The 27967-nt window shown below is 40.9% G+C and overlaps 1 protein-coding gene across 3 annotated transcripts in view; it reads right to left on the reverse strand.

Moving 5' to 3' along the window:
• Nucleotides 1–1363: 1363 nt before the first annotated feature.
• spop (speckle type BTB/POZ protein) overlaps nt 1364–27967 on the reverse strand; it is a 147927-nt gene continuing 121323 nt past the window's right edge. For all 3 annotated transcript variants that reach the window (XM_072487099.1, XM_072487098.1, XM_072487100.1), the window contains 2 exons: nt 21057–21199; nt 1364–3406 (listed from right to left, as the gene is read on the reverse strand). In XM_072487099.1, coding sequence (XP_072343200.1) covers nt 3262–3406; nt 21057–21199 — 288 coding nt within the window. In that variant the 3' untranslated portion in view covers nt 1364–3261. The remainder of the gene's footprint in view (nt 3407–21056; nt 21200–27967) is intronic.

Raw genomic sequence — 27967 nt, forward strand, 5'->3', positions numbered from 1 at the left:
AGATCATTGATGAAGCTGAGGTCAAGTATGTCTTTCCTTCTTGTTGGTTCTCTCACCATCTGCAGCAGACCCAGTTTAGCAGTTATGTCCTTTGGGACTCAGCTAGCTCAGTCTGTAGCGTGATGATCCCGAGCTACTCATGGTGATGGACATTGAAGCCCCCCACGCAGAGTATATTTTTGCACCCTTGCCACTCTCAGTGCTTCTTCCAAGTGGTATTTAACATGGAGTAGTACAATTTATCAGCCCATGTTTGACCTGATGCCATGAGGTCCAGCATAGATATTGAGGACCCCCAGGTCAACTCCCTCCCAACTGTATGCCACTGTGCTGCCAACTCTGTTGTGTCTGTTCCTGCCCATGAAACAGGCCATACTCAGGGATGGCGATGTTGTATCTGGGAAATTATCTGAATGATTCCATAAGTATGACTATGTCAGGCTATTACTTAACAAGTCTGTGGCTCTCAATTTTGGCACAAGCCGAGGTGTTAGCAAGGAAGATTTTACAGGGTCAACAGGGCTGAGTTGACAATTGCCGTTTCTGGTGCCTAGGTCGACGCCGGGTGGTCCATCCGGTTTTATACTCTTGTAGGATGCCATTCGGAAAATAAAACAGCAAAATTATGACTAATATGAGCACATAAAAAAAATATGAAAGTCAGTAAATTACTGAATAGTAGCACAAATGAAGTGTCAAGGAGTGCCGTCCTAGCTCAAAGTTACTAAACGATATTCAATTTTCTTGATTCTGGACATTTTTTCTCTCACATTACCATTGTGTACAAAAAAAAATTTTGGAAACCTATAGTCAACTGAGAACTACAATAGAGCAACTCTGATGTCGCAAATTTTCAGCTGGCCAAAGATTTCAAAATTAACGGTTTGTGTTTTCTTCAATAGCTCGCAATTGAATACAAATTACAAAAGAAACAAAACTTTTTCCTCCACATCTGCACCAATTCCCTTTTGTTATGCTTAGTTTTGATTTTGGCAAGATTTTGATTTGACTAATAAAAAGTTATGTCTCAACTTTATTTTTTTGTGTTCTTATATTAAGTTTCAAGTGGGCACTGATTTTCACTTTTATCATAACTCTTAACCTCCCTCGAAAAAGTCCATGTTGGAAGAGACCAATTTTTCCTAGCACTTTCCTGGCTAAAATCATTGTTTACCAAAGTATTGCATGGAATGCAGCATTTGTCTAAAGAGCTCAAATTAGTATTGCATTGCACAAATGAAAATGCTCAAAAGCAAATTTGTGAAGCTCCATCAAGTAACAGAGCATCAGAGATGGAAGAGTTTGAATAAGCAGTGTAGTATGATGGAATGGAGAATAAGCTGGTAGATAAAAGGACAAAATACATAGGTGACATACTTTAATATATCAGCCTATCCACATATCATTTTGCTATGTTCACATGAGCAATGAAAGCAGACCATACAGTTTATAGTTTCAGGAATGTTAAGCTATGCTGCCATCGGCTGTGGTGTACAGAGTATAGCTTTGATTTAAAACAAAATCATAAAGTGCCACAATGCAAACTCAACCACCATAAGTTTCCAGTCCGATTTTTTTGTTTTTACTCTGCACCATCTTCTTACCTTGGAGGGGGAACAAAAAGGGGCAAAGAGCAGCACTGGGAGAAGACGGTGTGCTCAAACTCGTTTTTAAAAAAAGGACTAAGTAAATAAAGAATTTTAAGCTTTTGATAGCACAGCCAGACTTCACGGAAACTACACCCAAGTTTCAGAACTAAATTTACAGGATGCAAAGACTGTTTGTGGCATCCATTCTCATTTCAAAATGTTTGCAAAATTGAGATCCCAACATTGGTAACAGGACAATACAAGAGCCATTTTAATCACCATCTCAAAAGGAGATCAGTTTTTTCATGAGTTTGAGATGCCCTCAAAGCATAACATTACAAACATTATTGAATCAAATCAAAATAACAGACTTTGCTCCAATAAATAAAACAGTTTGGAAAAAAAGATCAATACAAATTCCGTGTAAGTGACTAAGTCTTTTAAAAATAATTTCTGCACAAAATTTATTCACTAAAACAAAAGCTGAATTTGCTGTCAAAACCATACAATTAATCAATATTTCACAATATTATTTTGGGGGGAAAAGGATTTCCTCTGAAGAGGAAATACACAAAAGGCATTTCAATACAAAATAGTATTTTATTTATATTTTTCAAAGAAAAATTTGGGTGTTAACTATTTTAAATTTTGTTTCCCCACTTCTGAAAAGCAACGAATCAAAGGAGGCAATGCAACCTGGCAACAGGTTGTTACAAATTAACCTTTTCCTTCTTGGGTAGAAACGGTTGAGAGTGTTTGACAATAGCTTGAATTGAAGAGCTGAAGTAGGACCGTTTTTTCTTCATTGAACAAGAAAATGTGTTCATCAACTTTTGTTCCATTTGCTAACCCATCCGAGAAAAACGCTAACACATTTTTCACACATTCTACACATGAAACCGCAGTACTCATTTGAAACACATTTACACAGTCATAGCTCGTGTATCTAAACATAGTTTAGCATGGACTGCTAAGAGCACGTGGACAAAGTCTAAACTGAATGGATTCTTCCCATGTTTTTAAAATTTGACCCAAATTCCTGTGGTTTCATTTTTCCTTGTAAAAATGTTTTTTTATTGTAATGATAATACAAGTGCTACTTAGACAGTTTTCTTTTGACTGTTGTTGCAAACGTGCACACTTTAGGTCAGATGTGGCCAAGGACACCAACATATCCGCATTTTCACTGGAAGGACAAAAGAAGCCCATTGACATCTATGGCATCAACAGCCTGTGCGCTTCTCTCCTCCTCCATTCAGAGGTCTTTCATTTGACTCTAGATGCCCTTATCCATTTTCTTGTGCTGACAGAAGCTGGCTTTAAGTTCACAAAATGAAGTAGATGAAGTAGTGCAAGTTAAACGGCTACCCTTTTCTTTCCCCCCCACCCCCCATAATGAAAGCTTCTGAGCCAACATCTAAAAAATCTGTTAAAAAAAACAGCGGGAATCCGTTCAGCCAGGTCTAGGGGGGGGGGGCACAAGACAATGCAGCAAAAGTTTGTGGTTTGTTTTTCTCCCCAAAGTGCTTAGTGCAGAAAGGTCATTAGCACACCAAGCACGGTCCTTCCCACGGGCGGGAAGCGCGTCAGAAAGCTTCATACATTGCATTGTGCAACATTGTGATCGGGTCAGTGCTGTTAAAAGGATGAGCTCCATTTTCTAAATGTCACTTTAGGATTGCTTGAGTCGTTTGCGGGGAGGACCAAGAAAAGGGCATTGAGCTGATGCTAGTGACCGGTAAGCTTCAGCCACCAGATGAGGGTGGGACAAAACCATAGATTTCCAGCCAGATGTTTCCATTACGTCAGACGCATGGCTATAAAGATAAAAGAAAAATAAGTAAATTATATACACATGTATTCATAATTGGTTGCTGAAATTTGACTTTGCCATTATTTCTTCCCCCCTCCACCGCCATATATCCACAAGAATTATACAAAGAAAATAAATTGCATAAAGAAATGTAATCATTACACACCATTGCTGAAAATCACTAATTTGCCAATATCCAATTATGCCCCAAAGTGGGAAAGAGAGGAGAAACATGCACACGTAAATACCAATGCATGAAGAACAAAATCCTACTCTAATAGGGGTCTGTTAATGGGAGCTGGTAAGCACTTGTAATTATACCAATTCTGACACGTATGGCAATAAATATTCATTCACAGCATTTTGGAGCAGATGAGAATGCCCCTTTCAATAAAACTACATTTTAAACAGAAATAAACGGTAACATTTATAGTACAAGAGCAGGAATTCTAGAGATTAGTGATTAACCTTTGCACTTCTCCGAATAGTTACAGAATAGGCGGTGGCCATTGGGCATGTTGTGCTCATACCTGGATCCCTGCGAGAGCACTTATGCTAGCCCCACTTCCTCCCGCTTTCTACATTACCCTGCAAATTTCTCTTCAGATAAATATCCACCTTCCTTTTGAAAGCCACAAATGAATCTGCCTCCACCTCACACTCAGGCAAGTTCATTCCAGGTCATAACCAGATGCTGCACACAAAACATTTCCCCTTCCACATTTAGTTCATTTACCAACCCCCTTAAACTTTTGACCTCGGTTTGTGGAAACGATTTCTATCTACACAGTCCAGATCCCTCATGATTTTGAGCACACCTTTGTCAATTCGCCTTTCATACCATCTATTTTCTAGAGCAGAGGGTAGCCCAGCTGCTCCAATCTATCCACATAACTGAAGTCTCTCATCCCTGGAACGTCTTTCCGAATGTCCATTTGGACATAATGCTTTGGTTGAGGGGGTAACAGTGTTTTGTAAAGGGCCGCCATAATTTATTTGCTATTGTACCCATGTCTTGATTTATTAAAGCTCAGGAACCCAAAAAGCTCTGCCCTGCCATGCTCAGCAACACAGGTACCTCTGATCATGCCACCCCCTCCGCCTTTAGAATTGTATCCATTATTTGATTTGATTTATTATCACATATACCAAGTACAGTGAAAAGTATTTTTCTGCGGCCGAGGGAACGTACACAGTACATACATAGTAGACAAAGAGAATAATCAACAGAGAACATTGACAAATGGTACATCGACAAACAGTGATTGGTTACAGTGTGGAACAAGGGGCCAAACAAAGCAAATACATGAGCAAGAGCTCAGTGTTCTTGCAGGGAATAGTGGTCTTACAGGGAACAGATCAGTCTGAGGGGGGAGTCGTTGAAGAATCTTGTAGCTGTGGGGAAGAAGCTGTTCCTATGTTTGGATGTGCGCATCTTCAGACTTCTGTATCTTCCGTGTGATGGAAGGTTCTGGAAGAAGGCAATGCCTGGGTGGGAGGGGTCTCTGATAATGCTGTCTGCCTTCCTGAGGCAACGGGAGGTGTATACAGAATCGATGTGAGGGTGGCAAGCTTGTGTGTTGCGTGGGGCTGAGTTCACCACACTCTGCAGTTCCTTGCAATCTTGGGCTGAGCGGTTGCCATACCAGGCTGTGATGCAGCCGGATAGGATGCTCTCTATCGCACATCTGTAGAAGTTTGTGAAAGGCGATGCAGACATGCCAAATTTCTTTAGCTTCCATAGGAAGTAGAGACGTTGTTGGGCTTTCTTGGCTGTTGCATCAACATGAGTGGACCAGGACATCTCCACTTCGGAGCCATTGATGCAGACAGGAGTGTGTGTTGTGCTACGCTTCCTGAAGCTGATGATCAGTTCCTTGGTCTTTCTGACATTGAGAGAGGTTGTTTTCAGTACACCATGCAACCAAGTGATTTATCTCCCTCCTGTAGTCTGATTCGATGTTGCTTGAGTTATGGCCCACCACAGTCGTATCACCCACAAACTTATAGATTGGGCTGGAGTTAAATCTTGCCACACAGTCATGTGTGTACAGGGAGTACAGTAGAGGAGTGAGCACACATCCTTGCGGGGCCCTGATGTTGTGGACTATTGTGGAGGAGGTGCTGTTGCCTATCTTGACAGATTGCGGTCTGTTGGTGAGGAAGTCAAGGAGCCAGCTGCACAGGGAGGGGTCAAGTCCAAGATTGCAGAGTTTGGTTATTAGTCTTGTCAGGATACTGGTGTTGAAGGCGGAGCTGTAGTCAATGAACAGCAGTCTTACATAGGTGTCCTTGTTGTCGAGGTGTTCGAGTGTTGATTGTAGAGCCAGGGAGATGGCATCTGCTGTGGACCGGTTGCGGTGATAGGCAAATTGCAGTGGATCGAGACAGTCTGGGAGGCTTGCTGTGATCCTAGCCGCTCGAAGCATTTTATGATAACAGGCGTCAGAGCCACCGGTCAGTAGTCGTTGAGGCAGGCTACCTTCTTTAGGATTAGTAATACGGTGGTATTCTTGAAGGAAGTGAGGACCTGAGCGGAGCAATGAGGTGTTGAAGATATCGGCAAATACACTTGCCAGCTGGTCTGCACAGGCTCTGAGTGCTCGCCCAGGGACTCCGTCGGCGCCCGCCGCTTTCCGCGGATTCACTTTTAAGACGAGAATATTTTATATTGCCTCTCCTAGTTCTTCCTACCAAAACATAACACTTCATACTTCTCTAAATTAAATTTCATCTGCTGTACATGGCTTCCTATTCCACCAGCCTCTGACCTCACCACAGGTCACAATGAAGCTTTGTATTTGCAAATTTTGCCCTGCACACTCAAATCAAATGTCTTTTGGAAGTCCATGTAGAACACATCAACTACCCTCATCCACCCTCCCTGGCATCTCAAATAATTCAAACCACCCTCCCTGGCGTCTCAAATAAAACATATCCACGCTGACTTTTCTCAATTAATCCACACTTGCACAAGTGACAGCTAATTGTGTCCTGGAGTATCGTGTCTAAATGTTTTCCTACCGCCGATGTCAAACTGACTGCCCTGCAGTTTCTTGGCTTACCCTTGCATGTTTATTTTGCATGTTTGTTTGAACAAGGATGCAAACATTTATAATTCTCCAGTCCTTTCACACCACCTCTGTAATTCAAGGAGGATTGGAAGAATATGGACAATATCTCTGCAACTTCCACCATTATTTCCCTCAGTATCCATCTGGTAACTCATCAACACTTAAGCACAGCCAGCCTCATACCCACTGTCAATTTTAGCCCATCCATTGTCTCAATTACCTCCCTTTTCACCACGACGTAGGTAGCAACTTCTGCCTTGGCAAAGACAGATTTTAAGTACTCATTCAGTATCTCAGCAATGCCTTTCAGCTCCATGTGTAAATCTCTTCTTGGGTCCCTAATTGGCCCAACTCCTCCTTTTACCATTTATTTGCCTGAAGACTTTTGGATTCCCTTTTATTTAAGTTAACTGCCAGGCTTTTCTCTCACACACGTTTTTACACTTCCCCTATATTCAGCCTGGTTCTTACTTCTATTATCAACCTGATATCTGCTGCACACACACTTTCCCTACTCATCTTACTCTCCAACTCTTTAGTCATCCAGGGAGCTCTAATCTTGTCTGTTACCTTTTTCCATCCTGAGAATATACCTCAACATGCCTGAACTTTCTCTTTAAAGGCAGCCCCTTGTTCCATTGCAGTTTTGCCCATCAATCTTTGATTCCAACTTAGCTGGGCCAGATCCATTCACACCCCATTTAAATTGGCCCTTCCCTAATTAATATACACTTTGGATTGCTCCTCATCCTTTTCCACAGCTAATCTAAATCTTGTGATACAATGATCACCGTCCCTAAATATTCTCCACTGACTTGGCACACCTAATTCCCCAGAACTAGACCCAGCAAAGCCTTCCTCCGCTGAGCCAGAAACATACCGATCTATACACTGAACACATTACCCCAGTTCAGAAACATCTGCTCTCCAACTATATAGTTCCTCATCTCTATTGCTTTCACAATCTTCCTCATGCTGTCATGCAGGAGAACCAGTCATTGCTCTGGCTCCACTCGCCAGAGGAACCATCACTCTCACCAGTATTCAGAACCGAATGCCTAATGGAGAGCAAGATGTCCTACCATGCCTCTATTTAAATCTGGTGCTTATTTCAGTTAAGTCCAATAAATGAAGACTCACTGATCAGCAGGTTTCAATATGCTGATGTCACTTCATTTTATAGAGGCAAAGATAAGCGTTTTACTTAACGCTTATATAAAAATCTCATTTTAATTCACTGAAAACTCATTAAAATATATGTACGGCATCTTGGTATTTAATTTCAACTTCAGCTCCTAGATCTGATTAATTGAACACAGATTGTAATCATTTGATAAAATATATGAATGAATTAATCTGGTCTCAATTTATGGTCGCTTAACTTAAATTAATCTAGAAGCTAACTAGCATACTCATCCCAAGTAACTACTAGACCTGTGGTCATCACTTCACTTTTTTTCCTCTGGTTCAGGCTCTCTGCCTGATCAGAGACCTCCTCCCACATCCCTCCTTTTATGCTGCTCTGCTCCCAGATCTCTCCTTTTATTATACGACTCTTCCCCATTTCAGGGTCTCTCCTTGTATGATGCTCCACCTTGTTAGAACATACAACATAAAGTGCAGAAGGAGGCCATTTGGCCCATCGAGTCTGCACTGACCCACTTTAAGCCCTCACTTTCACCCAACCCCCGAAACCCAACAACCCCTCCTAACCTTTTTTGGACACTTAAGGCAATTTAGTATGTCCAATCCACCCAATATGCACGTCTTTGGACTGTGGGAGGAAAGCGGTGCACCCTGAGAAAACCCACGCAGACACGGGGGAGAACGTGCAGACTCCACACATAGTGACCCAGCGGGGCATCGAGCCTGGGGCCCTGGTGCTGTGAAGCCACAGTGCTAACCACTGTGTTACCGTGCTGTCCGGGTCTCTCCTTTGAAATCTTTTAAATCCCTCCATCGTGGAGTCCATGCTCTATTTACATGTTTTTCTTCATGTCACTTCATTGCCCACAATGTCAATCAGAGAGAGAGACTCGTAATAATGCCTTTATCCTCTCTCTCGCTAAATGCAGGATTGGATCATGAATAAACAGCAATGCTTAGAAACACGACTTGTGCACAAAGATTCAGAAAATAAAGCCTTTCTAACCTTAAAACTAATAAAATGCTAAGATGAGAGTCCTCACAATCTTTTAAACATAATCTGATTAACAAATTTATGGAAGGATGTCACCTTTAATTGTTCTTTCACTGGAGTTCAGTGGAACCTCCATTCGTCTGAATCAGCATTTTTAACATGGATGCAAGTGCGATTACTGGTGGCAGAGGGTGCAAAAATGACAATTATCCTGCAAACATCTACTTTAAATATCAAACCAGAGTAAATTGGAAATTTTGAGGGAAATTTACAGGATCATCTTTTGCGAAATCATTAAATTCAGTTAGAGGTAATAATTTGATTCTGGCTTCCAATTGAGCAGAGTCTCGAGTGCCATCTGTTAAAATGTGGCACCAAACCCAGTTTCAACTTTCTTTAAGTGATTCAGGTTTACACTAAAGGTTCTATGGCACCATTGGTGGTTCTTCCATCCAGTGTCCTTCCCTCGACCAAAACCAACAAACAGGTTAACTGGTTATTCATTTTGTTGCTGTCTATGGTATCCTGCACTGTGCCAAATGACTGCCACACTTTCCTTCACACAATATTTAATTTATTCATTGTGAAGGTGTTTTGGCACATTTCTAGGAGACATGTTTAGATGGTATATATGTGCAAATGTTCTTTCTTTTCACTGGAAATGTTTTGTGGCTTGACCAGGTTTTTACAGGTTTAGGAACTTGCTTCATATTTTTACATTTGCAAGCCTGAGTGCCAAATTATGAGGCTAGCAGTAATTACCCCAAATGTTTACAGAAGTTGCCCGCTATAATGCTAATGAATATTTGAAAATGTAATTAAAACACAAAAAAAGCTTCCTCCCAGATACAAAATCCTTTGTTTGAGGCCGCAAGTTGCAAATGCACAACAGCCAGCTTAAGATAATACATAACACATTCCAGCCAAGTTCAGAGAATCTTATTTCTAACCCCAAAGAAATATTGGTAGGAGCATGGAAGAGACCATAAGACATAGGAGCGGAAGTACGGCCATTCGGCCCATCGAGTCCACTCCACCATTCAATCATGGCTGATTTCAACTCCATTTACCCGCTCTCTCTCCATAGCCCTTAATTCCTCGAGAAATCAAGAATTTATCAACTTCTGTCTTAAAGACACTCAACGTCCCGGCCTCCACCGCCCTCTGTGGCAAAGAATTGCACAGACCCGCCACTCTCTGGCTGAAGAAATTTCTCCTCATCTCTGTTCTAAAGTGACTCCCTTTTATTCGAAGGCTGTGCCCCCGGGTCCTAGTCTCCCCTGCTAATGGAAACAACTTCCCTACGTCCACCCTATCTAAGCCATTCATTATCTTGTAAGTTTCTATTAGATCTCCCCTCAACCTCCTAAACTCCAATGAATATAATCCCAGGATCCTCAGACGTTCATCGTATGTTAGGCCGACCATTCCTGGGATCATCCGTGTGAATCTCCGCTGGACCCGCTCCAGTGCCAATATGTCCTTCCTGAGGTGTGGGGCTCAAAATTGCTCACAGTATTCTAAATGGGGCCTAACTAGTGCTTTATAAAGCTTCAGAAGTACATCCCTGCTTTTATATTCCAAGCCTCTTGAGATAAATGACAACAGTGCATTTGCCTTCTTAATTACGGACTCAACCTGCAAGTTTACCTTTGGAGAATCCTGGACTAGGACTCCCAAGTCCCTTTGCACTTCAGCATTATGAATTTGGTCACCATTTAAAAATAGTCAATGCCTCTAATCTTTTTTCCAAAGTGCAAGACCTCGCACTTGCCCACGTTGAATTTCATCAGCCATTTCTTGGACCACTCTCCTAAACTGTCTAAATCTTGCTACAGCCTCCTCACCCCCTCAATACTACCTGCCCCTCCACCTATTTTTGTATCATCGGCAAACTTAGCCAGAATGCCCCCAGTCCCGTCATCTAGATCGTTAATATATAAAGAGAACAGCTGTGGCCCCAACATTGAACCCTGTAGGACACCACTAGTCACCGGTTGCCATTCCGAAAAAGAACCTTTTATCCCAACTCTCTGCCGTCTGCCTGACAGCCAATCGTCAATCCATGTTAGTACCTTGCCTCGAATACCACGGGCCCTTATTTTACTCCGCAGTCTCCCGTGAGGCACCTTATCAAAGGCCTTTTGGAAGTCAAGATAGATAACATCCATTGGCTCTCCTTGGTCTAACCTATGTTATCTCTTCAAAGAACTCTAACAGGTTTGTCAGGCACGACCTCCCCTTACTAAATCCATGCTGACTTGTCCTAATCCGATCCTGCACTTCCAAGAATTTAGAAATCTCATCCTTAACGATGGATTCCAGAATCTTGCCAACAACCGAGGTTAAGCTAATTGGCCTATAATTTTCCATCTTTTTTCTTGTTCCCTTCTTGAACAGGGGGGTTACAACAGCGATTTTCCAATCCTCTGGGACTTTCCCTGACTCCAGTGAATTTTGAAAGATCATAACTAACACCTCCACTATTTCTTCAGCTATCTCCTTTAGAACTCTAGGATGTAGCCCATCTGGGCCCGGAGATTTATCAATTTTTAGACCTCTTAGTTTCTCTAGCACTTTCTCCTTTGTGATGGCTACCATATTCAACTCTGCCCCCTGACTCTCCGGAATTGTTGGGATATTACTCATGTCTTCTACTGTGAAGATTGACGCAAAGTACTTATTTAGTTCCTCAGCTATTTCTTTGTCTCCCATCACTAGATTACCAGCGTCATTTTGGAGCGGCCCAATGTCTACTTTTGCCTCCCGTTTGTTTTTAATGTATTTAAAGAAACTTTTACTATCATTCCTAATGTTACTGGCTAGCCTACCTTCATATTTGATCCTCTCTTTCCTTATTTCTCTCTTGGTTATCCTCGGTTTGTTTTTGAAGCCTTCCCAATCTTCTGACTTCCCACTACTCTTTGCCACATTATAGGCTTTCTCTTTTGCTTTGATGCATTCCCTGACTTCCTTTGTCAGCCATGGCTGCCTAATCCCCCCCTCTGATAACCTTTCTTTTATTTGGGATGAACCTCTGTACTGTGTCCTCAATTACTCCCAGAAACTCCTGCCATTGGTGTTCTACTGTCTTTCCCACTAGAGGTATTTTGGCCAGAAGAGCTGCTTCCTGTACATATTTTAGTCATGTTCTGGATAGCAATCCATGAAACTGCGAGTAGTGCGAGTGTTTCCAGAAGATCCAGTTGTGCGCATTGCACCAACCTATTAGAAAAGGTGCCTCCACCAAAAACTGGATAAATACAATGGAATCTGGACATTCTTATGGGCTCACTCAGCATAAACTGCCTCTCCAGCATAGCACATCACAGCAAAACACCCTACTCATCAGGAAGGGCAATGATTTCAACCAACACAATCATGAACAATTGGGGCCTTCTCAGCTGCCCGCAAGTATAACAAATTCCCAAAAGCAACGACCAAAGAACTGTCTGTTCCCACCTGAGCCACGCCACGAAAACTGGATAAATTGATGCACTCCTCCCAGTCACATGTGAACCGTTCCAAATTGTGACGGCACTTTTGAGAATTCAAAGCAAGATAAAATCAGTGGCATAGCTATTCCAGCTGTTTCACAATGCAGTATATACTGCCATGCAAATCATTTATTGCTTTTTTCTGCCAAAAAAACCCCATATCAATGAGATCCTGCCTACTCAACTAGTCTTTCATTTTGCATACAGTCTGACTGATTTCAGGCAAACTGTCAGGTGTGACAGTGCTGAATAGGAAGAAAGCTTTGGCACAGTAGCACAGTGGTTAGCACTGTTGCTTCACAGCTCCCGGGTCCAAGGTTCGATTCCAGGCTTGAGTCACTGTCTGTGTGGAGTATGCACGTTCTCCCATGTCGGTGTGGGTTTCCTCTGGGTGCTCCGGTTTCCTCCCACAATCCAAAGATGTTCAGGTTAGGTGGATTGTCCATGCTAAATTGCCTTTTGTGTCCAAAAAGGTTGGTGGGGTTACTGGAATAGGGTGTAGGTGTGGACGTAAGTAGGGTGCTCTTTCCAAGGACAGGTGTAGACTTGATGGGTCGAATGGCCTCCTTCTGCACTGTAAATACTATGATTCTTTTAAATCAAAGGAAAGATTAACAGACCGGTTTTCTTGGAAAGGAGCCAACAGAAAGCCAAACAACGTTACTTTTAATGGCACCCTCCCCATCCCTTCCTAAGGCTGTCAACCTTTGCTACGATAGAGTTCACAAAGGCACTGGCTGCCTCTAACACCTTGCCTGGGTCACTGTTTTTGCTATGAATCTTAGCAGTGAGCAGCCAATGATTCAATCATCTTTGCACTCGACATCTGCAGTTTTAAGCAGGAGTTGGTGAACAGTGACCAAGGAGTGGGAATTCAGGCTGATTTATTTTCCTGTCTAGCACACAGCAGGTGAGGGAAAGTGTAGTCCCAATTGGTGTCCTGGTTGAGATCAGCAGAGCAGAATGCAAACTCAGCCCGTGCAGCTTTCAATTACGCTAGGCTATTTCGTGAACCACCAGTCCCTTGGGCAGCAAGGTTAACTAAAGTTAATTTAAAAATATTTTGAACAAATGAAAAATATGTTGAAAATATCAACAATAACCTAGAAAATGCATTCTAGAAATCATTAAGCAGAAAATATTGGGTACCTACAAGGTAAATGGGAAAAAAATGCAATTAAAATGTTCAACATTAAGGATATTTAACTCTCATCATGAAAGCAAACAGAGCAGCAGGTACCAGTCCCGACCAACTGGTGTAGAGAAGTTGCTACATCAGTGACGGGATACCAGTAAAGCTAGAAAAATGTTAATACGATGTAAAAAAATGTCTAACAGAGGTGTTATAGATTTAAAATTAAAGTGGCTCAAAAATCTGAAATTTTCATTTCTCATACCCACGCCATCTTACATTTCCCTGGAGATCTACGATGATCATTTTTTAAAAATTGACATATCTTGTTAGCACTTGGATTGAATAAACTAGGATGTCTTTCCAATGGGAAAGCCTTACAGATACACCGAACCCGACAGAAGGTTTAAAAAAATATTCTTTAACACAATGTACTCTGTAGTTTTCTTTGATCTGAGAGTTCCCTTTTGAAAACCAAAATGCTCCTAGCTGCAAACTGCTGCTGGGAACTACAGGTAAACCACATAGGTTTCAGTCTTGGGCTGGAGCTACATCTGTGGTAAACCTGGTCTGCATTAAAGCAACACACTGCAAACAGTCTCAGCGTTCAGAGCTCTTCCCACCTTTCAGGTAAATGACTCATTTGTTCATCAGCAATTTAGTGCAGAAATTTGACAGTCAAACTCCAAATCATCAAAACGCACTTGCAGATTAATGCAAGATCAACCTTGACTGGTGTTCATCTTCAAACTTTAATTTCAGTTAGGTAATTTTAGGTGAGCAAACCTGTTAATCCTGAGTCTCTCCCTATAAACAAGATAACTTCCCTAAGGAATGGCAATGAGTGCTTAAGCAGAAGTAAATTGTAGGATAAATTTAATTGTTTTCTTGACTGAGGAGAAGGATAGATCTTTGGGGATGGGCGAAGAGAGAGAACGTAGGGGTAAAATATAACTGCCATGAATAAAAACTTTTCAACAAAATTACAACTGCCAGAATTTTGGTTAACTATCCTCCCAGCAACAGTCAACTTAAAATTATTTTAGTTAATCCTCAGGAGAAAATACCTATTACACTTCTTACAGCCAGTTGACAAGGAGACCACCAGAAATCAAAAATCTTTATTCAGTTTTAGATTATTCACGAAATGAGACATTACAAAGTGTAACTCCTAATCCTACAACAACCCATCACCAGTGTCAGTAGGTGCTTCTTTATACTTTCTCTTTAAAACTCAACCTAGGGCTAGGAGATATATTGTAGCCATCCCCATTGAAATCAAGTTAACCGAGCAGAGACCAGGATGTTCTGCTCCCTGTAGTTCAGAATGTTAAAATTTTTAGAGTTGAATGACACAAGGAAGACAAACGGCAGTGCTCATGTCCGTTTCTATAGCTAGCCTTTCCTGGAACAGGTCCCCATCCTGTCGCCAGAGGCTTTAGCTTGACGGGAACATCTTTTTTAAAAATGTATTATTATAGAAGTTCTCAAATTTTTTTTGCAACAGTCGCATCAAAACAAAACAAAAGGGGGTAAAAAGCCATAAACATCAATGCATAACAGTACAGCACATAACAGAAGTCATTGCCAACATAGGAACGGATAAGACCGGATGAGTCAGGGGCAAAATCCCCAATATGTTCCTCCCACAAATACAAATTCACCTGCACCAAGCAGGATACAGTCAACAACAGGTACATCAGACCCATAGCTTCAAAAAGAATAACAGAGGAATAAAAAACCCCGAGAACGCCAGAGCCAAGGTGGAATTATACCAATACCCACAACTCAATCAAACTCCCTTCCAGGCCCAGAACAGAGCAGACAACCATTATATAACCACACAAGACAAAAAGGAGAGGATTGGGTTCTACAAGTCTGAAGGTGAGATTTTCTCGAACCTCAAATCTGAAACCCAGGGCTCCCCATTGAAAATTTTAAAAAGAGTAAGGAACAAACAAGCAAGATCCTAGCTACCAAACCCCACCCACCAGGTCTCAGATCCAAGGAGTGAACAGGCCACCAGACCAATAAATAATGACACATCGCCTCGGGAGGCACCAGAATAGCCAGGAGGCTGGAGGCCAAGAAGGACATAGTCAGATATCAGCCAGAAAGGGGGAACCCCGCTGTAGAGAAGGGGCCATCGGGGTGAGGGTTGTCCCAAAATCTGTTCATCTTCCTACTAGGCGAGACAGGGAAGGGGGGCGGGGGGGAAAACAACAAAAAGCACCCCCTTTCCTCCACCACAAGGATTGTCAGACCATGCAAAGCCAAATACATTTAGGATAAAGAATAATCACAGTGCACAAATCCTGTATTCAACATTCAGCTTAACATGATAGGAACTTGTTAAATCAGGATAATCAATGGTACTCATTATATCCACTTTATTCACGACCATGTAAATGGGGGGAAAAGACTGACAAATCAATCAGACAACATGATCAAGAGGGCGTAATGTCCGTATATCGCTTATTGTCACATGTAGGCTTCAATGAAGTTACTGTGAAAAGTCCCATGTCGCCACATTCCGGCGCCTGTTTGGAGAGGCAGGTACGGGAATTGAACCCGCGCTGCTGGCCGTGTTCTGCATTATAAGCCAGCTGTTTAGCCCACTGTGCTAAACCAGCCCCTCACGGACAACAACCGAGATGCAGAAATGCAAGGTAGTGGACAGGATAAAGACAGGACAGTAGTTGGAAGGCCATACCAGCCCCAGGCCTAGAAGACAGGATTAAATGTTCTCCATCAAATTTAATTTGCCCAGCCTCCAGATCAAGATTCCCAAAACAAGGCACCTAATTCTCGAACTCAGTTGGGAAGCTCTCCAACATCTTGCCTTGGAAACTGAACTCCGAAGCCCCCCCTTTTCCTGTTCTCCTTCTAGCTCTCCCAACTCGGTCAGGATGCACGGTAGGCTATTCAGCAATAACTCAACCGTGGATATGAGCTTCTACCAGGGAGAGTACTCTCTCTATTGCAAGAATACCCGTACACCATTGCCTGCATAAAAACATCTCACAACTCTTGAATTGGCTTTGACAACCTATATCTCAAAGCCAAAAGTTTCAGCCAGAACAGCAGCTTCGCGGACAGCCATCATCCGTCGATGCACACCACACCATCAGGGTGGGATCCTGCTCAAAAGCAACTGCGCCAAAGGAAGGGCCTCACCCCAACTCCTTCCAGGTTCTACAAATAAGCAAGGATTTAAACACGATAACTCGACTCTATCATACAGAAGCACTGACCAATAATCTCGGGACCTAGTATAAACTATGTAAACCAAGAAAAGACCAAAGAAATGTGCACATGCACATGGATGAAAAGACTGATTAAAAGATGAGCAGAGCCAGAGGTTGCAAAATCGCAGCTCTAATCACATGACCCATCCGGGAACATCTCTCTAATGTACACAATGAATTATCCAATGAGTGCCCTCCCCACCTATCAACACTGAAGGAACAATATTCACATGTAGTAGTTCTGCCCCCAAGTTCAGCTCCTTTTTGAAAAAGCAAGCGTGACCCTCTCCCTCTTCAGTTCCTTGGGACGGAGGATGACTTGCTACCACTCAGTTCCATGGGTTCTAAAATGGCTGATAAGACTAATGCATGATCGTCAGTCTCAACCACATAATGGCCAGGCGGTGCTTGAAGTGTCAGGTAGATGAGTTGTTTGGTGGTTTGTGTACTCTCTCGGATTCCTTAACTTCACCTCTGCATGTTCCGAAGTCTCGTGCGTTCGGTGCCTTCCCCAGAGAACCTTCACTATTTTGATCTGTCACAGACCAGGGATTCATTTACACGAGTTGGTTGAATGTCCGACCTATAGATGTTTCAAGGACATTCCGGAATCGTTTACGCTGTCCCAAGAGGCTCCTGCTATGACCTGAGATCAGAGTAGAGCAGTTGCATTGAGAGTCTGGTGACTCAATTGACCAGCAAAGTTGGTTCTGAGCAATTAGCACCTCACTCCTAGGCATAATGGCTTGGAAGAGGACACAGCTGTCTTTCTTGACAGTGGATTTGGAAGATCTTGCGAAGGCAGCGCTGGTGGCATTTCTCTAATGCTTGCTGTAGGTTGTCAGGTGCATGCAGCAGTACATGGTAGACTGATTGCTCCCCTCCCTGGTAAACCAGAACCGTAGTCTCAATTTGTAATCCTGGCCCTCAAACATCCTTTTTCTCAGTTGACTTACCACGGATAGGCATATTATCATTTTCTTTACTGATCATGTTAAAGAGCTGGATATAATGTGATCTTGCAGCTCTTCCACCTTGTTTTGTAAGGGCATTCAGAACATCTTGTTCTAATTATCTCTCTCCATTAACTTAAATGTCAAATTTCCTTTAGAAAAGATTTACAAGAAATCTAACTAATGGTTTTACTTTATGCTCTCGGAGCAGTTATCATTCCACATTAAATGTCATTACAAGATCAAATGTCCAACAAAACAAGCATCTACAAGTTTACTTGCATGCAGAACCCTCAACACCAGAATTTCAGTTTGTGATCCTGGAGTGCTGTTTTACTTTAAAACGGGATTCATACATTTTTAATTAATTGTCCAGGAGTCCTTCATTAATACCAAACAGGCAACCTTTAGCTACATAATACTAGAATTCATAACTCAAATTGATTTTTTAAAAATCACCATTAGGTTTGATGTAGAGTATGAAGGCAAAATGGTTAATAATAGTTGATTTCTAACTAGATATAGACCAATCCTTTACCCGGAGAACAGGAAAACTAGAACACACATCGGCTTAAAATTGAAATTGAGAACATGGCCCCTTCAATCATGTAGAGCAGAGCAAGCTCCACAAGTTTTGGATTGTATTTAATGCCAACCAAACAGAATCAAGAGGAGCAGAATGGGATAACTAGCAGAGATTAATGCGGAAAGCTTGACACAACTTCAAAAAACTGCAAGCCCAGACTTTCCATTATGTACAACATTCTTGGCTCGATTCTAATCATATACAGGAAAAATGCAATGTGAAAACAGGTTTGTATTGACATTATTTTGAATAAGTTTATCTACACTAGTCATTTTTAGAATTTAGATTACTTGAATTTTTCTGGTTCTCATTTGATACATTATCACCCTCATCTGCCTTAGCAGATTGCATTCAGTCTTTGATAGTGCTGGACCTGTACACTCTTTACCACCCCAAAAAACGCTGGGATCTAATCAACAAGCCGATAGAAATTGTGATGCAGATCACATAATACGAGACCTAAACATTTTTAAAACCTTAAGTGCAAGTCCCTAAACTTCCATTATGGCATAATTTAATACTGCAAAAAATTATGATGGCATTGATTATTTTATCGTATTTGTTAATGTGAAATTTTCACATGATCACCTGATCATTGCTGACAATGATGCTGTTTTATAACAAGAATCCTGTGAAAACATTCAGCAAACCTCAGGGGTCAGTACCCCACATAAGTGAATGCAAAGTAATATATGTTATAAATAGAAATGGGGTAAGCCAAAGATCACTAGCCGCAGTTCCTAACATCTAAATGGATTTAATGCAAACTTCTGCTTAAACAAGAAAATATTTGGGTTCAAGCAAAATATGCACAGATTGCTAATGCTGTCCGTTCCAAATAAACACACACCTAATATCATCAGTTGGAAATTTCCCACTGAAAGATCCTTTTATGCAGAGTAGAATACTATGGCAAACTATTCCAAAAGACAGGTTGCTTACTTACCCTCATCACTCACTGAAACACACTATGCAGTTTATATTTGCTGCTTTATTAATGGAAAATATTTGCATTTACACAATTCAAATCCTGCTCCACGTCTTCTTTTAAACGGTGATTCAACTGTACAAAAACATTGGTACAGTACTCCAATCTGTCCCTATTTTAGTTATATAGGTTGCTAAAATCTGCTTTACAGAGGTTTCGATCTGTTCTGACTTATTGCATAATCCTAGATTGCACTGCTTTTTACTGCCATCGAACCTAGCATGGTGACCAGAATTCTCCAAAAAAACATTAATAACTATTTAACTCTAATCTCCGATTTGCATCTCTCCCGAAAGGAAATATCTTGATCCTTGAAGCATTATAAGCCAATCAGCAAGGACAGTATTGAGCCATAAAGAATGTCTTCTGTTCCCACAATGCTGTTTTATAAATAGTTTTATCCTGTGTTATCCCAGTCAATATATATTAAAAAGGTTATAAGCTCTACCTCCATAAGCATTGCTTTTTAAAAAAAGGCTTCCAGTGTTTATTAGTTTCTCACCTACTGAAATGAAATGAAATGAAAATTGCTTATTGTCACAAGTAGGCTTCAAATGAAGTTACTGTGAAAAGCCCCTAGTCGCCACATTCCGGCGCCTGTTCGGGGAGGCTGTTACGGGAATTGAACCGTGCTGCTGGCCTGCCTTGGTCTGCTTTCAAAGCCAGCGATTTAGCCCTGTGCTAAGGGAGGTTTAAATGTATTAAGAGGATGGTAGCCAGAACTGAAATCTTCGTGGAATTGCCAGACGATCATAAGCCATTTGCCTCATTGGGTCTGCTCTGCCACCATACAATAAAACAATGGCTGATATGACTGTGGCTTCAACTCCACCTTCCTGCCTCTTCCCACACCCTCAAACCTCACCCATAACCCTCAAGTCCCTTGTAGATCTAAATTGATCTAACTCAACCTTGAATACATTCAATGACCCGATTGCTCTTTGCCCAATGTTCAAATTTCAACCATTTAATTTTTTTAATGTGGTACATTTGATATCTGATCCAAATTGTAACTCTTCAAGCAAATCAGAATATTGGTTATTTGATGTTTGCTTTCAGAACCATTTAATGGATTTCCTGTGTAAAATATGGAACTATGAGCAACACATGAAAAAGTTTTAAGCAGTATTTATTGCAAATTAATAATTTAATTTACACCGCATTAATTTTTGGTGATCAAATTGCTGCTCTATGTTTACACTTTTATGACTAATTACCATGGTAGAAAAGTAGGTCAAGTAAATAGTAAACAAATTGAAGCCATACCACCTTTTTTATCATTTTTGTTCTGTAATATGGATATTCATAACTCCACTTGACTGCCAAATATTGCCTTGAAATAATTTATACCACCTCCCGATATCAGTTCTAACCTTTTTAGACACTGCAGCTTTTCACATTGCTGTTATGTATCTGCAAATCAGCCCAACCAAAAACACCATCCAGGAATTAGGGTGCAGAGGTGCAACCAGCCACTTTAAATCCAAGTTTGTGGAGAAAAAAAAACTTAGATTCAGAGGATAGCAATTTGAAACTTCAAGGGATTTGAAGTCAAAATCAGCGTGAGGCAGTAATGACCAACTTTTAGTCCAAAGTTTGAACAAAGAAAACTGAAAAAAACGAAGCTACAAAGCAGACAAAAAAAGTTAAAAGCAGTATCGAAAACAGGTAAATGGTTTGTAATGGGAGTCACAATGTATGTTTTTTGGGCTTCTGAAAGCAGAGCTGACAATGGCGAGCATGACTTTTCCATTTTGGGAATTCAATGTTAAACATCAAGCAAAGCCTTGACCTCAGCAAATTACTGCCAGCTGTAACTCTGAGATTTTAACTCTCACACAGCACATCATGCTAAACTGTGGGTAGTCTGCTGCTTGGTGCATCCAGGATTGATTTCATCCACGACTTGAGAGAAGCTGCCCGAGCTCAAACTGAGATACAGAGATGAAAGGGGTTGGGACTGACTTTGTGACAGTCAGCCTGGAAGCATAATTATAAAACGTTTCAGTCTGTTAGTGCTGAATTTTGGTACTCACTAGTTTATGAAGTCTACTGCTTGAGTTTTGAGTTGATCTGCACTGTGTAGATCTGCCAGAATTAAAATTTCTGCTGCATTTTCTACAGACAAATTGCTGCAAAGAGCATCCTCACACATCACCTTCAAGCGCTCCAGAGCATACTGAAACAATAAAGTGTTTGGATCATTTAGAAACGGAAGACCAGGCAAATATTAAATTACCGCGATTCAGCGACTACCACTGCAACTGGTCAAAAACATTTTTTTTTGGTAAAAGAACTATTCAACTGAAAAGAAAATCATAGCACATCCAACCATATCCAGGGTTGGTGCAAGAGTATTAGGCAAACCATCAGCCTTGTGTCCTCTCCACCCTCACAATTAATTTTCAAAAATGATTATACACAAGCATAAATAAAAATTCTGAACTTTTCACAGGATGTGCACTAGAAGAAATGAACATTACTTTTAACATGGCTCACACAATGTAATAAATATTGTGTCCCTGCAACAGGTGACTTGATGTGTAATTTACATAATCAATAATCATTTCGAAGGAATGGGCTAGATTAAATTACATTCTTTGAAATTATTTACTGGTTTGCCATTTTGAAATAGTCATAATGTACAAATTTGTAAAACTGTTGCATAAACAGAATGAGAAATATAATATTAAATTTTGGGAAAGACTGTAGTGGAAATCTATATGTGTCAGTCTGTGGTTACATATCAGCAGATCTAGATCTTTCATTCCCACTGCTGAAATTTCCCAAATTTTGACCCGCTAGGCAATTGCCTAGTTTGTCTGGTGGTTGCACTGGCCCTGACCATATTCATTTCTAACTCGGATCGAAGATATATACTCACTCTAAACAGAGTTTCTGAATTTGGTTTCTGCAATTCTAAAATGTGTGCGTGCTACCAGTCGAATGTTAGCATCAGTGTAGCCGCATAGGAAGCATCATTGTAGCCACATAGGAATTAAAAGCAAACGTAGGCAATTCAACTCTTCGAGCATGCTCCACCATTCAATCAGATCATGGCTGATCACTTCCTGATCTAAAATCAACCACCCTACCTTTTCCCCACATCCCTTTAACCTGCTTTATCATCATAAAGATATCTATCTCCTTCTTGAAACCACTTAATGACTCAGATTCCACCGCACTATGGGGCAGCAAGTTCCACAAATTCAAAACCCTCTGTTGTGTAGCAGTTTCTGCTCATTTCAGTTCTAAATCTATCGCCTCTCAACCTATACCTGTGAGCTCTCGTTCTAGATTGCCCTACAAGGGAGGACATTTAGTCTATGTTTACTCATCAATCCCTTTTGGTATTTTATATAGTTCGATCTGATCCCCTCTCATCCCTCTAAACTCCAGCGAGTAAAAGCCTAAACTATTTAATTTCTCCTCATATGCCAACCCTTTCATCCCCGGAATCAATCTGGTGAACGTCCTCTGAACTGCCTCCAATGCCACCACTATTTCCTTAAATAAGGAGACCAAAACTGGACACAATACTCTAGATGTGGTCTCACCAACACCTTATATATCATCAAAACTTCTCTACTCCATACCTGGCCTGATTAAAATGGAAGTGCAATTTCCAGGTTAATTTTCATTTAGCTATTTGTATGGTTGCTGTATTCGACTTCAAAATAAAAAAAAAATACACTTCCATAACCATAGTCTATAGATGGGCCAAACCAAGAAGAAATAATGAAACGAGACAACATTGATGAGTTCATGTCATATTTTTATAAACTAATCTGATCATGCAAGCAGCACGATGGCACAGTGGTTAACACTGTTGCCTCACAGCACCAGGTACCCGGGTTCAATTCCAACCTTGGGTGACTGTCTGTGTGGAGTTTGCACATTCTCCCTGTGTTTGTGTGGGTTTCCTCTGGGTGCTCCGGTTTCCTCCCATAATCCAACGGTTAGGTGGATTGGCGGTTAGATGGATTGGCCAGGGATAGGTCGGGGAAGTGAGCTGATGTAGATGGTGCAGACCTGTTGTGCCTAATGGCTTCCTTCCACACTGTAGCGGTTCTATTATTCTATGTGGTAGTAATTAAGTTTTGAAAAGTGTCATGTGAGAGTACCTTTAAGAAATGGGTGTTGATTAGTGATGTCAGAGCGTGGGTGGAGCTAGGTTATCTGTCAGCTTCTTACTTTTGTTTTAAGCTGTTTGCTGCAGGGTGTGTTTTAGTTTCGTTTTCAGTGTTGGAGCTGAAGCCAGACAGAGCAGGTGTACTGTTGATTTCTCTGCCAAGAAAAGACGATCTCTTGGTCATTTGGTGAATTCAGAATTATAAATGTTCTCAGTAGTGAATGTAAACCTAATGTGCTTCTGATAAAAGGTGTTTCTTCTGTCTTCTAGATGTTGTTTGGGAAGTTATTAAGGATTACTTAGTGTTGTAATCTTTGGGGGTTGTATTTGAATTGACGGTTGCTAAGATGTTCACTGTATGTTTCAAACAGGTTAACTTGAGTTCATAGAATAAACATTGTTTTGCTTTAAAAAATACTTTTCCATTTCTGCTGTACCACACCTGTAGAGTGGGCCGTGTGCTCCCCATTCCACAATCTATTAAAAGTTGTGGGTCAGGTGAACTCCATGATACACTTTGGGGTTCTCTAAACCCTGGCACATAACAAATTGGGGGCTCGAGGGGGATAAAAGTCTATCTATTGGATTGGCTTAGTGAACTTAAAGACAGCGAGGAGTGAGCATATTGTGGTTGCTTTTCAGATGTGGTATTTTAGTTTAAGAAGGGAGTGTGTTGTGGACAAAGGCTCTTTCAGAGGCTCAGAGGTTTTTGGGGATGGAGACGGTCACACGCAGTACCTTACGGACAGAGACTAAAAGCAGACTGTTAGATTTGGCAAAAACATTGCAGTTAACATTACCTGACAAAATGCGAAAAGGTGAGGTAATTATGGCAGTGGCTAAGCATTTAAAGCTGCCTGAGATACACTAACTCATTGGAAATGGCAAAAATTCAGTTACAACTTAAACAAATGGAACATGAGAAAGAATTAAAGCAGCTTGAATACGAAAGAGAGAGAGGAAAAAGAGAAAGAAAGGAGAAAAGACTAGCCTAGCAGAACAAAAAGAAAGAGAATGGGAGATACAGATCAGGGAAAAAGATAAAGAGAGAGAGTTTGAACTTTAGAAAATGGCCATGAAACATGACAGTCAGTTAAAATTGGCAGGCGTAAAGGGAAACGTACAGTTGGATGGTAGAGATGAGGATAGTGAGAAAGAGCGTCACAGTCGAAGGCTTGGTGGGGATCTATTTAAATATGTCCAAGCATTGCCAAGGTTTGATGAGAAGGAGTTGAAGCCGTTTTCATTTCATTTGCGAAGGTGGCTAAACAAATGAAATGGCCGCATGACATGTGGGTATTACTGATTCAAACAAAGCTGATAAGCAGAGCTAGTGAAGTGTTTGCATCAGTACCGGAGGAGGTATCTGGGACATACGAGGTGGTGAAAAAATCCATCTTAGGTGCATATTCCCGTACCAGCCTCCCCGAACAGGCGCCGGAATGTGGCGACTAGGGGCTTTTCACAGTAACTTCATTTGAAGCTTGTGACAATAAGCGATTTTCATTTCATTTCATTTCATATGAGCTGGTGCCCGAAGCCTACAGGTTTAGAAATTTCAGGAAAGAATTTGGTCAAACATACATGGAGTTTGAAAGGCTCAAACAGAGTAATTTTGATAGGTGGATAAGGGCCAATAGACCAAACGTATGAAGCTCTCAGAGAAATTATACTTTTGGAGGAGTTTAAAAATTCAATTCCTGATGTAGCGAGAACTCATGTGGAAGAGCAGAGGGTTAAAACTGCAAGATTAGCAGCAGATATGGCAGATGATTATGAATTAGTTCATAAATCAAAGCTTGGTTTCCGACATCACTTTCAGCCTGTGAGGAATAGAAACTGGGGACATGAGAAATACTCAAGTAGCAAAGGTAAAGGTGATCTTATGGGAGATAGTAAGGAGAGTGTACCTCAGACTAAAAAAGAAATCCAGGAGGGTGGAAGAGACAAGAAAAGTTTCAAATGTTTTCAATGTAATAAACTAGGCCATGTAAAGTCACAGTCTTGGTGGTTGAAGAAAAACACTGCGAAGGCTGATGTGGTAAAACAGGATAAGACAGTGTGGTTTGTTAAAGTGGTAAAGGAAAGCCCAAGTGAAGCGAAGGAAGTGCAAAAGATTGTACAGCCTGATCAAGAGGTGATTAATAAGAAGGTGCCAGATATCTTTAAAGAATTTACTTGTGTGGGTAAAGTTTACTCATGTGTATCAGGAGCAGGTAAAGAAGTCACAATTTTAAGAGGTACGGGAGCTAGTCAATCCTTAATGGTAAGAGATGAGGAATTATGTAGTTTGGGAAGAATGTTGCCGGAAAAGGTGGTAATATGTGGAACTCAGGGTGAGAGGAGTAGTGTTCCATTACATAAGACAAGGTTGGAAAGTTCAGTGAAGAGTGGTGAAGTGGTAGTATGAGTAATAGATAAACTATCTTGTCCAGGAATAGTTTATCTTGGATAATTATATAGCTGGATGGCAGGCGGGAGTGATGCCTACTGTGGTTGATAAGCCAGTGGAAAATCAGACAACTGAAGTGTTGAAGGACGAATATCCTGGGATTTTTCCGGATTGTGTAGTAACAAGGTCGCAAAGTCACAGGTTAAGACAAGAGGAGAAATCAAAGAGTGAAGATGAAGTTGAACTGCAATTATCAGAAACGATTTTTAAATCAGATGGTTGAAGAAGAACAAGAACAGGTGGAGGATGAGGCAGATATTTTTAGTTCAGGAAAATTGGAGGAGTTACAACAAAAAGATTTAGAAATAAACGGATGTGTCAGAAAGCATACACGGAAGAGGAATCGGAGTGGATACCAGAGTGTTATTATCGTAAAAGTAATGTCCTGATGAGAAAATGGAGACCTTTACATATGCAGGCAGATGAAAAGTGGGCAGAAGTTCATCAAGTAGTATTGCCGGTAGGGTATAGAAAGGAGGTGTTGCAAGTTGCATACGAGGTACCAGTGGAAGGTCATTTGGGAATAAGGAAAACTCGAGCTAAAATCCAGAAACATTTTTATTGGCCTGGACTACATAAAGATGTAGTTACATTTTGTCAACCATGTCACACATGTCAAGTGATAGGGAAACCTCAAGCAGTGATAAAATCAGTGCCCTTAATACCCATTCCAGCATTTGAGGAACCTTTTACAAGGGTCCTAATTGATTGTGTAGGACCGCTTCCTAAAACAAAAAGTGGGAATCAATATCTTTTGACGATAATGGATGTGTCTACTAGGTTTCCAGAGGCCATTCCAGTACGTAATATTACAGCTAAAAAGATTGTGGAAGAGTTACTTAAATTCTTTACTAGATATGGACTACCCAAAGAAATAGAATCGGATCAAGGATCAAATTTTACCTCGAGGTTATTCAAATAAGTTATGGATAGCTTAGGAATAAAACAATTTAAATCAACTGCGTACCATCCAGACTCGCAGGGAGAGTTAGAAAGGTGGCATCAGACATAAAAGACAATGTTGAGGGCTTATTGTCAAGATTATCCAGAGGATTGGGGTGAAGGAATTCCATTTGTACTGTTTGCAATTAGGGATGCACCTAATGAGTCAACCAAATTTAGTCCTTTTGAACTAACTTTTGGTCATGAGTTAAGAGGACCACTTAAATTGATTAAAGAAAAATTGGTGAGTGAGAAATCAGAACTTACAATATTGGATTACGTGTCAAATTTTAGGGAACGATTAAACAGAGCAGGTGAATTGGCAATACAACATTTAAAAGTTGCACTAAATGTGATGGATCGGGTAGCAGACAAGAAATCTAAAGTCGTAGTTTTGCCATTGGAGATAAAGTTTTAGTATTGTTACCAGTGGTCGGTGAACCTTTAAAAGCAAGGTTTTGTGGACCTGATCAGATTGAAAAGAAATTAAGTCAGGTGAATTATGTGGTAAAAAGGCCGGATGGAAGGAAAACTCACCGAGTGTGCCATGTGGATATGCTTAAAAGGTACTTTGAAAGGGAAGGAGAGAAAAAGGAGGAGGTTTTAATGATTCGAACTCAAAGTGACGAACCAAATCCAGGTGACTGAGTTTGACATACCTCAAATTAAATTGGAAAACGAGGATGTTCTTAAAAATTGGGATAAATTGTTGAGTTACCTTCCAGAGGAAAAATGGACTGACCTGAAAGTTACTGATAACACATGGGCAAGTTTGTGGAGATAAATTGGGGAGCACTAAAATGGCTATACATGTAGATGTGGGAAATGCTGATCCAATCAAACAACATCCATACAGACTTAACCCTTTAAAATTGGCACAGGTTAACAAAGAGATTGAGCGTATGCTTAAAAATGGCATAATTAAAGTGGGTTGCAGCCAATGGAGCTCACTCATAATGATGGTGCCTAAACCCGACAGTACCCAACGGTTGTGTGTGGACTATAGAAAGGTTAATGCAGTTACAAGAACGGACTCTTATCTTATCCCACGTTTGGAGGATTGCATTGAGAAAGTGGGACAATCAGCTTTTATTTCCAAACTGGATTTACTTAAAGGTTACTGGCAGGTACCTTTATCCAAATGTGTGAAGGAGATTTCAGTCTTTGTGACTCCAGATGGTAAATACCAATTCAAAGTTATGCCATTTGGCATGAAAAACACCACATTTCAATGGTTAACTAACAAAGTTGTTTCCGGATTACCCAATTGTGCGGTATACATCAACGATCTGGTCATTTTCAGCCAGACATGTACAGAACATTGAAGATGTCTGATGGAGTTATTCGATCGACTTCAGGAGGCGGGTCTGGTGATAAACCTAGCCAGAAGTGAATTTGGAAAAGCCCAAGTCACTTTCCTT

This window comes from Scyliorhinus torazame, chromosome 21, assembly GCF_047496885.1.
Source record: "Scyliorhinus torazame isolate Kashiwa2021f chromosome 21, sScyTor2.1, whole genome shotgun sequence".
Taxonomy (NCBI): Eukaryota; Metazoa; Chordata; class Chondrichthyes; order Carcharhiniformes; family Scyliorhinidae; genus Scyliorhinus; species Scyliorhinus torazame.